General features: G+C 37.8%; 1 protein-coding gene across 1 annotated transcript in view; it reads left to right on the plus strand.

The window, feature by feature from the left end:
- The window catches only part of ASZ1 (ankyrin repeat, SAM and basic leucine zipper domain containing 1), a 41679-nt gene that overhangs the window by 5990 nt on the left and 19768 nt on the right, over positions 1 to 15921 (plus strand). The window contains exons 3-6 of the mRNA XM_049814032.1: positions 354 to 476; positions 3611 to 3722; positions 13350 to 13461; positions 13711 to 13845. Coding sequence (XP_049669989.1) covers positions 354 to 476; positions 3611 to 3722; positions 13350 to 13461; positions 13711 to 13845 — 482 coding nt within the window. The remainder of the gene's footprint in view (positions 1 to 353; positions 477 to 3610; positions 3723 to 13349; positions 13462 to 13710; positions 13846 to 15921) is intronic.

The following is a 15921-nucleotide window of genomic DNA, read 5'->3' on the forward strand; positions in this document are numbered from 1 at the left end:
TTGATTGAAGAAAGGTATTGCACATAAGTGGAGAAAACAGAGATTCTGTGTACTGCTCTGAAATTATTTTTGCAGCTAAATTTATTACTTACATTTTTTTTAAATGTAGTCTTTCTGTGGTACTTAACTTCTTGGATTGAGGTCTGAGCTTCCTTGGTGTCAGTTCTAAAAGTTGTTTTCTGGTATTCTAGATAAAGGTGTATTAAAAAAATTAAAATGGTGTAAGAGACTTGTCTCCTTAGGACTAAATGCAAACTGTAACCTTTGTAATGATATATATTGAGAGTAAGGTTTATAAAAAGCATGTTTATTGTGGTGCAGCTTTATGATTTTAATATCTTAAATTTTGACAGGTATAAGCATAGAATCTAGCTTTCATTTTGGATGGACTCCCCTGATGTGTGCTGCCAGTGTGGCTGACTTTGCGGTAGTACGTCTTCTTCTGGACAGAGGTGCTAATGCATGTTTTGAAATAGGTAAGATGTGAATGAAAAATACTGGCCACTAATGTTCAGTACCAGACATTGTTCTATCCTTATTCTCTTTTTACATATATAGGGAAAAAAATCAAAGTTCACAGTGGAACTGGGACCTAGACTAGCTTTCACAGTTTTGAAGTAAAAGCAGTAGTTTTAAAGTAAAAATTGTGTTCTTGGAACTGATCTGGAATCAGTTAATGGGTTTTCTTTTTCTCTCATTCTGTCTTTCCTGCCCCCCACCTCCCAATCCCCAAGTACTTTTTTAAAAAGAGTGTTTGGAAATAGTTGTTCAAGAATTCTAGGATAAAGTTGTACAATTAAAACTTCCTTTGTTTGGTCCTGTTACGAAGTATGTACATGCAGAAACTAGCTAGAATCCCAAACAACAGCAGTAGCTTTCCAGTTTGTGGGAGACTAATGTGAACTACTCTAAAACTAGAGCACAATTTTTCTATTAAGTGAAAACTTCTTTAACGTGTTACTAGATCGCCCTTTTCTGCAAAAGTTCAGTGGAGCTTCTATCAGCTCCTCTGTCAATTTTTGTGGCTTAATGATAACTTTTTCCTACTTAAACTGTGGTTGTTTTCCTTCTTTTTCATTGTGTTGGAATATTTATGGAAGTTCAAGAAAAAACATTGCAGTACAGAAGAAACTGATGAAACACGCAATGCTGCCAAGTACATAAAAGCAGTGATCATATTTTCTGGTAACTTGCCGATATTTGTTACAGTAGTAGAGTGAAATGCAGATGGTACAAGTCTGGCTCTGCAAATTTTCTTGAACTTCTTAGCAGCTCATCAGAGTATGAGATCAGAGTAGATTGCCTGCACCAAAAGCAATCATGCCTTTGAGTTACTGTCCTTGTAGCCAGCTTCAGAGAACTTCCATGTGGCTGCCTACAACTCATACCTGTTCCTTGTTTATGGCAGTAGAGCTATAAATGGGGCAAAAACTGCTATGGGCAGCAGTTTCAGCTGACCAGTTAACCAACATGCATGGCATTTTTTTCAGTGTGTGACCAAGTGTGTTTGCCCTAAGTGGCACCTTGCTAGGATCAAGTTTCTCAGCTTGTTTCCCTGTTAGCCTGTGTAGGGAAACAGTAGCTACGGCATATGTGCAACAGGGTACTGTCCACTCAGGAACAGTCTTGAAAGTCATTGATTCAGGTCAGGCCACATGTGTTCAGTAAAGCTATGCCATCCTGAAGTGATACTAAATGTTACTAGTCCTGCTGCTTTTTTTACATCAGCAGGCAATCACACAAGTGATCCTGTACTAATTAGCCTGTAATGTTTACAATCCTAATAATATCTATACTGTTAATCGCCTTTTGTCACATTTTGGTCATTCTTTGTAGGTGGATACTTAATTTTACCCTTTTTCTTAGTTGTGAAGAACAAGGAATTAATGCAGCGTTCACTATGTGATGGGATCAGAATGCAGCATCCTTGAGGAGTAAATTCACTGGCTTTTCTGGATTTTTCAATTAGGCTGAACATAAACTAATCTTTTTTGCAGTCTCTTACCAGTTTTTCTCTGCAAAAGAGACACCGGAGAATTCTAAGGTGTTTCTTTCCCTTCTTCTCTTGCTCACATGTATAAACTATAGGTAGGCTAACAGAAATTAATTTCCCACTCTTTATCACTACATGAAATACTGAATACAAATATTACTACAGGTTTCTCCTAAATATCATACCCAGATTAATGGTGCTTATCCATACCTTTGTTCAAAGTCCTGCCACCTTTCCATTCATGTTGTTATTGATAACCAGGTTAACCATTTTGAGTAAAAATCTGTCACTGTATCAAATAATTTACTGAAGGATTAATTGCTTACTGTTCAGGAGTTTAAGTGACTCTCTGAAACTTAATTTTCATTTAATATACTGATTTATATGTGTTAGAAATTCTACATGAGGTAGTTGAAAATTAAAAGATGATGTATTAAGAAACTAGATTAATTTAAATGCAAAACTAAGGTCTTTGGTTGGAGGGGTGGGGGACAAGAAGTGGTGAGAAATAAAGTATAACAGAGAGGGCTAAAGTACATAACAAACTTTTCATGTTTAAATATAATAAAATCTGAGCTCAGTTGAAGAATAAAGGTGTTAATATATACACAGTCTTAAAATCTCAACAAGAAAGTTAGCAAATATGTTGTAACGCTTCATGGTACAGTGAAGTAGGTACAGCTAAAATTATACTTGTTAAATTGTTAAAGGCATGTTTGAACTTGTGAACAAGTTTATGCAATAAGTAAAAAGGGCAGTTATTCAAATGGCAGTCTTCTAATTGACTGTAGGACCAACTAACTCGCTAAGGTCCTTGAGGTTTGATGCTTCCCACATATCTTCAGGAGAACTATGAGAAAGGAGATCTCCCTTGTTCTGTGGGCAAACAGCAGGTGTGTACAATTCTGATTTGTGAGCAAAGGTGGCGTGTAACACCCAGCTGGCTTCAGAGCTGGAGCAAATACGCTGGTTCCTCCTGATGAATTTTTATGGGCTGTGTAGATGTTGTTGAAATCCACATCTAAGACCATGCTGTTACACACCGTAGTAGTCTAGTTTAGTATGCTTACTTCCTTTTCCTCAAGCCCTATAATAAAGCCTTGGTACTTCAGCTGTCCTTTGTATGGGCCTCTGTTGTCCCTAAAATTGATGTTGCTGTGTGTTTATAATACATTTCTTGCACTTTTTTAATCCATTCCTGTTAACTTTCTGTAAGCTGTTTCTTCCCTTGACTGTGTTTTGGGGAGAGGTGGGGAGGAACAGGGAGTGAATCTACTGGTGTGGAAAAAGATTTGAGAAACAAGCGTCTATAGTTAAGCTCCTACTGGGTTTTGGAGGTATCTAAGAAGTATCCTAAACTTCAGTAGGGACAGATGCTTTACTACTGCCATTCACTCTCATCTTTCTGTGTATCCTCTCTTCTCAGATGCCTTTATCTTACCTGATGATACTAGTGACTTTAACTGGAAGAAAAACAAGTTTTTTTACCCTGTTCTAAACATCTTAGAGCATCAGAACCCAATTAACAACTCTAGCAAATGTAAAGGCTTTTAAAGGAACTTCTGGATTATCATGGTGTTTATATATGTAATTCTCTAACTGCAAGTTTCAAAACAGATAAGTACACTGTGCTGATGGCGGCATGTACTGCACATGCTTCAGAGGAAAACGTCCTGAAGACTGTAGAACTGCTTCTGTCAAGGAATGCTGACCCTAACCTTACTTGCAGGTACCAAAAAACCCCATGTCTGTGAATACAGCATACGATTTATTGTTAATATACAGAGACATCTTTATAGACATAGCTGCTGTTGGTTAAGATGATGAGTACTTCGTTAGCTTTTTGTAACTTCACTGCTGTCTGTATAAGGAAAGATTAGTGTCTAGATATTTATTTCTCCTCTTACGTCTCAGAAGATAAGACTATGATAAGTTTTATTAAATTTAAGTATATTCCTCAGCTGAGCAAGATATAAATTTAAGATAAAAACTAATCTTACTACTTCATGTAACTGCAGTGTAAGGGCAAGAAATATGTCCTCTGCCTTTCCCAAATCATATTGCCTCTTCTGTATAAGGATGTAAGTTAAATCAGTTAATTGTTTATTTAAATTTATGTCCTCCTTTTGAGTTTTTTGTGGGTATCTGGCTATATTCCTTTCACAGACAGCCTCCTATGGAAAAAGAAAACTTCTCTGTAAATAAAATACATTTATTCTAGTGCAATCTGGAATAATCCAGATTAAAAGAAGGTGTAATCTCCTTTTAAAAACAAGTAACAGATTGTTTCTTGAATTACCACTTCGTGTCTCAGCAGTCTGAAGCAGTGCATTGTGAGATGTCTGTAGTTGCACAGTCTGATGCAATGTTTCATTTTGCATCAAAAAGAAAGAAATTCTGGGCTGACCCAAGATAAACTCTCTTCCCTCTGCTGCAGAAAAAATACATTGTCTGGGTCAAATTGAAATGGCTTGTTTTTCAACTAACTGAAATTCGTTTTTTATACCACAGCTCTTTCACCATATTATCTGAGATATGTGGATTGTGTAGCCCTCTAAAGAGAACAGAGTTGGAGGCCTGTTGGTTCTCATTAGTAGAATTGAATTGCTCTGGGCCCTGAACCTCACTGTGAGCAGAGTACTCATAGACAAGGAGGAAACATAGTTGTGCTGAAGTGCCAATGTGAAGTGTGATGTGTGGTACCAAATTTAAATGCCATTCATTTATTCTGATCAGAGAGGCTAAAAATTGTTCATGAAAGAAGAGAAAGCTACAGACTCTGAAATAATTACATATTGTTGCCATCAGAAAGCTGGGTGTTAGGATAAACATCCTGCTTTAAAAAACAGGGGCAGGCTTTGCATTATTAAACTTTGTCCTGGGTGTTTGAAAATGTAAACCAGAGTGCAAAGCTGCAGGTTTATGTTTGGAAAGGCCTTTGGCTAAACTTTGAAGGAAAAAAAAAGAAGTTTGGATTCTGAGATGGCAATTTTAAGGGCAAAACTTTATTTATAAACTTAGAGTATGTTATGCATAGTTGGTCTTTATATACAAATATTTACTTGCTATCTCTTTGTTTCCTAAGACCTTGTGCTAACATACGAGTCATGCTTGCATAGTGTCCAGTTGTGGCTTTTCACTTTTGCGAGAGTAGTCTTTCTCAAATGAAAAGATAAATTAAGTGGCAATCAGAGATGTCATTTGTACCAAATAAAAGTAGAAGTTAGATGACAAGGTCTGGATTTTTCAAAAATCTTCATGCTGTCTTTATTCCTTTCCATTATTTGACATTTGTGCATACCACTCCCATCATTAGAACTGCCTAGGCAGCAGCTGCTGCTTCTTGTGGGCTTCTTCCACTGTCTTCTGAAACGGGGATGAAACACAACAAACCAGCTTCTGTGAAGCTAAGGGATCAAAACAGACCTTCTGTGTGGCACTGCAATCCCATTTCACCTGTTTCATTACAGCAAGCAGGATGTTCTGTAGGAGGGCATCAGAACTGTCAGTGAGTTGAGATTATTGTGAGATTACTTCCCATGTGATCAGTTTACCACAGGTGTTAAGAACTAAGGTCCACATTATTTGGCTGTCTCAGCACTTAAGAACCGGAATGATTTTAGGAAGCTTCTCTTGTCCACAACTGGAATGTGTGTGAATGCAAAGCACAATACTTACCTTTCATGTAAGGGAGAGTTTAGTATTTATGCTTTCTCTGTTGCACTGTCAGGGCAGCCAATAGGCTTTTTTATCTCATGTCATCTGGAGGTAATGCACAGAAACTTGCCATTTTTTTTGTCTAATTCATGAAGTGTATGTGGAGTGGGGAAGGCCTAGTGAGAAATAAACTGATTTTTGAAATGCATTCTAAGAAAGAAGATGAGTTTAGGAGTGGGTAGATAGATGGTTTCTCTGCAATAGGATAGGGGACTGAGGAGAAAGTGTTCAGTAGAGTAATTTGCATATTTTTGCTAGGTCAAAATTGGGAACTGAATACTGATGGATGTAAAAACAGTTTTGTTGATGAGAATGTAGTATATCAAAGCATAAGTGCTGACTGAAGAGTTTAGAAAGACAAACAAGAAGTAAGGTAATGGCTAGGTGAAACAAGAAGGCATTGTAAGACCTGCTCTGTATAGCCTTTGTAGAGCTACTATAGCTTGAATACTTCATTTAAGTGAATGCTACCTTGAGAAATTTATTCTGCTTATCTTGTGTCATTCACCTCCCTCATGCTCTAGAATGTAAATGATATACTTTATCCTTTTGTAAGTCCTGGAAATACTTAAGCAGTCTTTTTTAAAAAACCTCTTTTAACCTGCAGTGTTTTCTTAAAGGTACATTGATTTTATTAATGTTAAGCTGTGATTTTGTTTTAGGCCAAAGGAAAAGGCGTGACCAACTGATAACTAGCTTACTGCTGGTAGGATTACATGTCATAGGTTGTCTAGTAAATGTGGATTTTGGTGATGACATCCTCCAAGTTCTTGTTTGCATAAAGTAGAGTTAAAGAAACCTAATGGCTTTACCAGTAAAGAGAGCGTTTTGAGTTGATGTTTCATGTTAATAGCTCTTTGTTAGGAGGAGGGACAAATAGGTGAATCACTGAAACCTCCTTTACTTTGACATAAGCTCTTTGTCTCATTGTGGATGGGATATGTGGAGGTTTTATGTTGTTTGCGTGGGGGTTTTTTGCCCCTCACTCTTAAAATTTCTGGCACAATTGAGTCCTGGTCAATGACCAAGTCTGTCTTCAGTGTTTCTGCTCTAAAATGGTTATGAATTTTGTGTATGTTTAAAGAAAAGTCTTCAGAAAGTCTTTTTTTTCTTTTTGTAGGGTATTACAGGAACTAGACCTTTGTCTTTTGTCATTGTACAGATTCAAGTTGAGCTTGAAGCATACTGTCACATGCATATACCTGAAAATATAATCACTGCTCGGGTCTGGTATTAAGTTGCCTACATATGTTCACTTATGGTTACATTCAGAACAGTTTTGAGGAGTATCAAAAGTGGTTTCATGATGAAAGTTTTGGTCTATTTTGCCCTCTTGAGAAGATGATAATGGAAGGGGGAAATTTTCATTGCAATATCACCCAGTTCACAAGGTAGGTCTCTCTTCAGGTTGCATAGTCAGAATAAAGCAATTGTGTAACACCTCAATTTTAGCAAGATATTTATTGCTGCTGATAAGATAGTAAGTCTGCACTGCCACATAATCATTTCAAAGACCTTGACATTATCATTGTGTGATAGTTAACCATGCCAAATGACAAACAGTACATTTCAGTAAAGGTAAATAGCCTGGGAAAAGTTAATGCACTACAGTGCGTTTTATGGCTGGGGCAAGAAAATGAGGGAATTTAATAATGATTGAGTCAAGATCTTTCATCCACCTCAGAGCAAAAAATAACTTGTGATGTTATGCTCTATTATACTTCATGCCTTTCAGAGAGTTTTTTGTTCTAGCGCTATGAACTCAGGACAGAAAGACTTATTATGTTGGTCAAACATCAGGACAGAGGGACTAAATATAAAAAAAATCAGATGCAAAATTACCTTTACCTAAGTACTGTGTTCATCTGGGCTATGTCCATACATTTCTTCCCTCCTCTTACCCAAGTTAAGAGAAGTCAAAAGCATGCTACATGTGTGAGTTCTGTGAGTTTGGAAAAGTGGCTTTTGAACGTAAGTGTTGAGTCTTGTTCATCAGGTAGGGGGAAGGAGTCTAGACACCAAACTAGATGATAGTACTTTTCCCAGCTGGTATTGACTGTATGGTGGTACTGACGGGCTGACAACTTTTGATCACTGTTTCTGGGCAGAGGTATAAAATACTTGGGGACAGTAGCAACATTTGGTGCTATTTTTAAGAGAGGCATTCTGACAATGTACTGTGGTGTCTTGGAATGTCAGCTGAGCAGCCTTTGTGTAAAACAGAAGCAAAACCTGCACTGAAATCCATTAGCATTATATCAGTAATGTTCTATCCCAAGTATATTAAACTTGTTATCATTGCCATTAGCTTACCCTGGTCAAGGGTTATTTCCATAGATGTAGTTCAGGAGTGTTTTACGTGACAGAGAATTGCCCTTTCATTAGAAAGGTGGAGTAGGCTTCACATGTATGTGCTGAATTTCTTGACTGCTGACTTTACCCCCACTTTGAAAGTAAAGTTGAAAACAGTCTGAGAAGTTTCTGATTAGGTGGATAACTCACGTGGTTTTCTACTTTATGTCAAAGTGTGCATGTTTTTAGCTAAACCAGCTTGTTTGTAAAAATGTGATGGAGTAAGCATGTAGGAAGACAGGGCAGGATAATTGGGAATGTCACAGCATAGAGTTCTGCCATCCCCATTGTTAATTTTTATGCTAATCCCTTTTATAATCACATCCTTTGTACTTTTCTAGTCATATGAAGATAACTTTGTGGCTGTCTACCTTCCCACCAATGTGTACTGTAGAACTTGCACAGATGCCTGGTTTTAATTTTAAAACAATCATGTAAACAGAGTTCAGAAGCAGAAAGGTACAAGAACTGACAATCTGAAATGAAGCCTAAAACTAGCGAACCTGAAACTAAGCTGTCACCTTTTCCAGCCTGGCCTTCTTACTAGAACTGTATGTTCCATTCTCCTAATAAGTTCTGCTCCAAGAAGGTAGAGGACTCCCCTACCTTCCTCCCGCAGATAGTGCCTGGAAAAAGTATCTTGCAGCTCATACTACACTGAAGTATGTTCTTCCAATACTACCTGTATGGAGTTTCCCACCTCATCACTTAAAACCCCAATAAGCCAGAAAATAGGCAAATAGCTTTCCTTTGGTTGCTGTGGACACACTATTACTGCTTCATTTCTCAGTTCCAGGCTTAATGTACAGCACTGGAGTGGTGAAACTGGCTCCAAAAGCTTCTGAAGATGGTTCCTGGTTATCTGAAGCAGTGTTCAGTTTGCAGATTAATAGACTAAAATATTAGTGTCTTGTAGCATCATTTCCTTGCTTTAGGATCTCAATAAGAAAAGATTGAGACTAAACTTAAGGTTAAATTATTTTCTACCTGCTGTATTTTTTTCTAATATTAGTGATACACTGGTGGTCTAGTTAATAAACATATCCAGTTATGAGACTTTACATAACGGCTTATACTTCTCAAGATCACCAATCTGAAATACTGAATTTTCTATAGATATCTGCCTGATGGAAGGAAACCTGTGTCTAGATGGAAGACATCTTCTCTTCCTCTTCTCCTTCTGAAATTTTCCAGGAAGATGAACTTTGTCTTGCTTGAGAGCATGATACCAAACAAGAATGTGTGTTTGCCAGGTGTGGTGAATTCTGCACCACAGATTCAGCTTAGTGGTAACAGACAGGTACTGGGGACATTTTTCAGGGAGATAGCAAGTTATCACTGTATCACTTGGTTTACTGTGGCTCATGGAGGGTGGGAGGCTCCAAGTGGTAGCTTTTAGGGCTGTTCCACTCAGCTTGCTCTCTTGTGATAATGTTTTGCCTTGTGTTTTTGACAGGATGAAGATGAAGCAAGCCTGTAGAAACCTCTGGTTGTATCTTTGTGTAGGTGTCACATACAAAGTTTTGGGTGGCCCTGAAAACTGAAAAACCTTTTGTTTTTTTCTTTTTCTCCATCCTTAACATAAAAGCAGGGAGACCTAAAGATAAAAACAAACAAACAAAATCCCGTACATTTGCATAAGACCAGTGCAGGATTCTTTTCTTCTTATTTAGGTGCTGCATAGCTGGAAGCAAACATAGTTGGAACAGACATCATGTATAATTAATAAATTGCTTATATGCCTTTTAAGATTTTATTTATTTATTGTTTATGACTTGGGTATCGTGTTCAATATGGGCAAATGTCGTGTGGCAAATTGTGCCATAAAAAAGGACTTCACGGGTGTCTGGACAAGAAGGTTATCTGCAAGCCAGATTGCTGAAACGCAACTGTCTGCATGGTTCCTCAAAATGACGAAAGGATTCTTCAGAGCTTTTATCTAGATGGTTATCACTACACCTTCTATGTACATTTTTAGATTGCAAGTAAGACATACCAATACATTTAATTTCTCTTCAACTTAGCAAGGAACAGTGGATTTGGCATCTTAAAGCTTGCTGTTGTATTTGTGGGGTTCTTTGCAGGGTTAGGAAAACAAGATTTGTTTTCCCAAAAGCTCTAGTCTCCCTCTTGTGGACGTACATGTAAACAGACCTTGTTTCCTGAGGTGGTGGTTATGCAGCACCTGTCCAAGACATTAAATGGTACCCCCTCGTATAACGTGCTGCTTAAATGCAGTTGCAGATTTATGTAGCACTATGTGTTTCTATCCTGAAACAGCCCGTACCCTTTGAAATTTAAAACTTGAACATTAAAATGGAATGCCTGAAGTACTAATTCCATATTCATGTTGGTGGACCTTTTAAATGTCATATTTATTGGGGTTTTCTGAAAAATGGAGAAACTTTTTCAGTAGCTTTAATGTCATTGAGTTGTTGCCTTGATTTCAGATACCATGTCTGCAGTACTGTACAGCTGTAAGCACTACATGATGTTCTTTGAACAAAAGACTTCTGTAACCTCTGGACTTTTGTTCAGTATTTTTCCTTTGAAAAAGAAGGTGGTAATTGTGAGGTAGTAGCAGTTTGCAAGTTCAAAAAAAAAAAAAAAGTGCAAAAAAAAAAAGTTGAGAGCAGAAGAAATGAAAAAGGAAACAGGTATGAATGGACTGGTTTTGCAGTCAGATGTAAATACTTCAAAGGTGATAGCATGGAAAGTCTGTCAAAGGCTACCTGCCACTGAATAGAAATACGTGTGGGAGTGGATGTCTGCACTGGGCAAGCGAGTTTGGTTTCTGTTGCTACAAATTATTAGGTTGTAATCAACTTCTGTTCATTCTTTAAAATATAGTTATCTATAGATATTTGTATATGTCTATATGTAGATACCTATATCTTGCTATCTTGTCATTAGTTAAGTTACAGGCGCAGATTGTAGAGTCTCTGTTTTTACAGTAATCTTCATAGGATCACAGGGTAATTCAGGTCAGAAGGGACCTCACGAGGTCTCTAGTCCAACTTCTTCCTTAAAGCCACCTCTACTATGACATTGGGCTAAGTTGCCATCTGGTCTTGAAACCCACCAAAGATGGGGACTACAAAACTTCTCCGAGCAGCCAGTTCCGCTGATTGTCTGTGCCCCATGGTAAAAACGACTTCTTATATTCGGTCAGAACTTCTGGTTTTGCAGCGTTGCTGGACTAAATTGAATTAGTTACAGACTGATGCAAGTCTCTTCATTTCATTACCAAGTTCCTTCTTCTTATTGACAGTATGTCTTGAAGGCCTGGTTACCTTTAATTTTGCTCATCTCCAAGTAATTGACTTTCTTCCCTGTCATAAGTCTCCTTCAAACCTGTAATATGACTGGATTTTTTCAGTGCACTTTTATCTATGTTTGCTTAAGACAAAATATTATCGTGTTGTAAATGAACAATAACAAGGAAGGATGAGCAAAGCCTTAGTCCTACCAGTACCCTGGAAGGAAGCAGAAAGTCTGTATTTAAAGACAGCTGCTGTGGTATACATATGCTTTTTGGGGTCCCTCTAGTGGTCGGTATTGAAATTATCATTAAGAAACACAATATTGGAAAGAGCAATGCTCCCGTCGAGTATATCCTAACAAAATAGAATAATCTTTTGACAGCAGATTTTTGACACAGAGCTGTACATTAAAAGCAATAGATGTTAGTTTTTCAGGAAAAAATATTGCATTTCAAGATACAATAAATTTTAATTGAACATCACTAGTAAAATACTCTGGCTTAAATCTGTTTACTTCATAGTGGCTAGAAACTCCACATCTTTATCTTCTGATACTGCATTTTTTTTTAATTCTGCAATCTTATTCCACTGAAGAATAAGTGTCAGGTGTCTGGAAAATACTTCTTTAACAGAAGCTTTCAGCAATTTATTTTTTTTTCTTTCAAAATATTCAGAGCAGTTCACAATGGCTTCATCTTACAAGCATCTCAATAGAAGCATAAGATCAATAAACTGTTGTCATCATGGGTTTGGGATATTCAAAGAAGAAACAATAATGGGAAAGGTGGTATCTCTAAGTACTCACTTCAGCAGTTGTAAGAAATAGGAATATATGTAGGAGAGAAAGTGTCAACACATAGACTTCTGGGAACAGTAAACAAAAATGGGATAAAGGCCAAAAATATTTTGATGTGCATTTAGTTTTAGTACTTGAAAAGTTAAGATTGTAATCCCTTCAGGTTACATACATTTGTATGTAATTGTCTGAAGACTGCTCTCAGGCATGCTCCAGATGGGTGCCTGAATAGTGATGAGTGCACGCTGTGCTATTGCACTGCACCTGTGTGCACTGGCAAGAGCTGTGTGACCTGTGATTCTTTTGCTTACATTGTTTTTACCAGAAAGGCTTATGCAAGTATGTACATACCTGTTCTTAGTATTCTTCCTCTTAAATATTTGGTTGTGATTTACAACTTGCCCTCCACAAAACTGCATATTTCTTTTCAGAGCTTTGGATTTAAATTTAACTGTATGTAGAATTCATCACTTAAGCTGTGTCCTTTGAAAATAATTTTTTTAAGTAAAAAATGAAAGTCTCTGCCACTTGGGGTTTTTTAATTGAGGGAAAAAAAAGGGTGATTTGTTGATATTCTCTGCTTTTAGTAGGGTGAAAAATGTGATCTGCAGTTATGCCTGTTCCCTTCTCATTAAGCTGGGTCTGTGTGCTATGTGTGCTAAATGAGAGTCCTGCTGCTGGGTCTGTGGTAGCAGCAGGAGGGATGGTCTTTAAAAACTGGTTTTTAAATGGCTGGTTCAGAACCAAACCAGAAATGGTTTAGTCATGAAGCTACTGTGTTTCATAGCTGGGATGTGTTAAAGTTATTTGTGTGTTAATGAGCTACTTGAATTTGGAGATGGTAAAACATTGATAAGTTTTTTTTAACTTTTTCTCCCAGAAGTACTATCAGTCTATATTCTAAACTCCTGGATGACGCTTGTTTAATCTCCTCTAAGTTTCCTTCTTGTGGAGGACAGTTGACTTCTTAAAGTCATTTCAATCAGAAAATAAATGTGAACTCTTAAAATATTTAAAAATTGCTAACTGGATATAAATGAATGGCTGAATCTATATGTTCTATTAAGTTGACCATTGTGCTGAAGCGTGAATGTGGTGTCTTGGGCTTTCATCCTCTGCTTAGTTCTTCTACAGAACAGAGAATCTTTACAGAATTGAGGTGCTCTGCTTGATAATGCAGTTGGATTTTGATATCTTGAAATAATTTTTTTCACCTGTCCCCTTTCAGAAGACAAATGACTCCACTGATGTATGCAGCTAGAAAAGGCTATCCTCAGGTTGTTGCTCTTCTTGTCGCTCATGGATCACATATAAATGCCCAAGATGAAAATGGATATTCAGTAAGTGATTTAATTCTGTGTGTTGTAATTGATAAAAATTTTAAAAAGCAAGAACCCACAAACTGATTCTAAGTACAGATTTCTCAAAAATACTCATTGGTGTATTCTTCTGCTTTAACACCACTTTCAAGATGTCTTTGTCTCCAGATTCTGCCATCTAAGAACTTACGAAGATTGCTTTATTGATTGAAACTCTGTTCTTTTTTTGCTCCATATGTAAACTTGGTGAAATGAAGTTGTTCTTTGCAGGCATTAATATGGGCAGCACAGCATGGACATAAAAGTGTAATTTTGAAGTTGCTTGAGCTGGGAGCTGACAAAAATCTACAGACTAAGGATGAGAAAACAGCAGCAGAGCTATCAAAAATCAATAAACATTCAGAGGTATTTAATCTCTCTTTGAAATGCAAATTCTGTGGTTTACCTCAAAAATCTGTTCATTAATTGTGTAATTTTCTGTAGAAGTGTTACTTTAATAACTAAATTATAGTAGTTAGTAGAATACTTGTGCTATTACATCTATGTAGACTATTTTCTGTTACATCCCAACTTTTCACAGGGCTTTAAATGTTTAAATGCTATATAGTAATGTTTTTAGGGTTTTGTTTGGGTCCGTGTTGTGTCCCGTCCATCCCCCTGCCCCTCCCAGAATCCTTGATTTCAGATTTAGAATACAGGACAAGGGATTATTCATGTTATTAATGTTGATATGAGAAGTAGAAAAATAATGTGTTGTTTTTTTCCTGTCTGCCAAAGTGTGTGAGGGAATTAAACTTCAAACTAATTTCCAGTGTATAGTTTCTGATTGAATTTGGAAGTGAAAAGGCTAAAGCTAAAAAGAGGGGGAGTTGGTACTGGCCATCTTCAAAATCTATTCTCAGTAAGGAAGAAGGGGTAAAATAATATAAATTGGTCATCAGATCATTGGAAGAGCAGCCACTAATTAGCAGCGTAAAGAGAGAGCTGCTGAGGACAACATATATTCTCCTAAAATAAATCTGTTTACTGCTGTTACCAGATGATGCATGGTGGATCAGACTAGATTTATGTTTATTTTTCTTTGAGTTGCTCTTACCAGTGACGAGGCTTCTTGCAGTGGCTCTTCAAAAATGTGTAATTCACTGTAGCGAATTGTAATTCACTTTACAGCTTCTTTTTTCTTTCTTTCTCCCTGCCCCCCCACCCCCCCCCCCCCCACCCCGCCAGACTCCAGGGCTGGGCAGGAGCAAAAATGATAACTATGCACAAAGCTGTCAGTGTAGGCTAGCAAGATCAGTGTCTGAGGCTCAGTGATCTGTTAGCTCACGTTACTGAAAGGGGCTACAAATGCTTTCTGCCTCTGATAAATGACTTGTTCAGCAGGCTATGGCCGTATAATCTTATAACGCGACTTTCTCTGGCGCGGAGGGAATATAGGCTCCTCACCCTTGAGAGGTGGGTCTTGCCTCTTGACCTGTGAAGCGCTAACTTTCACACAGTTACTCCAAAGTTGTGCAGATGGTATTGAGATATTTAATGGTCATGAGCTTCTTCCAGCTTGGGGGTCTGCTCTTCAGGCTGTTGATAACCCAAGGGGCTGTCATATAGACTGTGTCTGCAGAAACTGTATCTGGGTGGGGAGAAATTTTTCTTGCATTTTGTACTGAGTTTGGCTGGGATGGAATTATTTTTCTTCCTAACACCCTGTATGTTGCTGTGGTTTAGGTTTGTGATCAAAACAGTGTTGAAAACACACCAATATTTTAGCTATTGCTGAGAGTGCTTGTGCAGCATCAAGAGCAAGCATCATTCTGCCCCTCACCTCCAGCAAGCAGGCTGGGAGTGAGCAAGAGGTTGTGAGGGAGCACAGCCAGGATAGCTGACCCCAAGTGACCCAAGGGATACTCCATAGCATATAATGTCATGCTCAGCAATAAAATTGTAGGGGGAGTTTTTCCAAAGTAGCCATTGCTTGGAGACTGGCTAGGCACTGGTCTGCTGGTTGGAGGTGGTGAGTGACTTACCTTTGCATCACTTCAGGTTTTTTTTGGGGGGGGGGTTCCCCTTCAGTTGTTAAACTGTGTGTATCTCAACCCATGTATTTTTTCTCACTTTTACCGTTTTGATTCTCCCCCATCCTGCTGTGGGAGATTGAGCAAGCGACTATCCACCACACATATGTATATGTGTGTTTGTATATGTATATAAAACTGTCTGGTCACCTGAATTTCAGGAAAGTGGTTTCACCATTCCTTTAGGTTTATTGAGGTTCTACTTGTTTTGCTGAATTTTCTAGTAACTATCTCGAAACTCACACAGGGGCAATTCAGTTTCTGGAATCCATCACTGATGCATAGTGATGTCTGTCAGAAGGCTTGCTTCTTTAATCAGTTGAAAGAATCCCTCTGTGTCAGGTATAGTTAACTTACATTGTCAGTTGTAAATTGCTAAATGTTGGGTCCATACATGCACTGGAAATTG

Source organism: Accipiter gentilis, chromosome 11, assembly GCF_929443795.1.
Source record: "Accipiter gentilis chromosome 11, bAccGen1.1, whole genome shotgun sequence".
NCBI lineage: Eukaryota > Metazoa > Chordata > Aves > Accipitriformes > Accipitridae > Astur > Astur gentilis.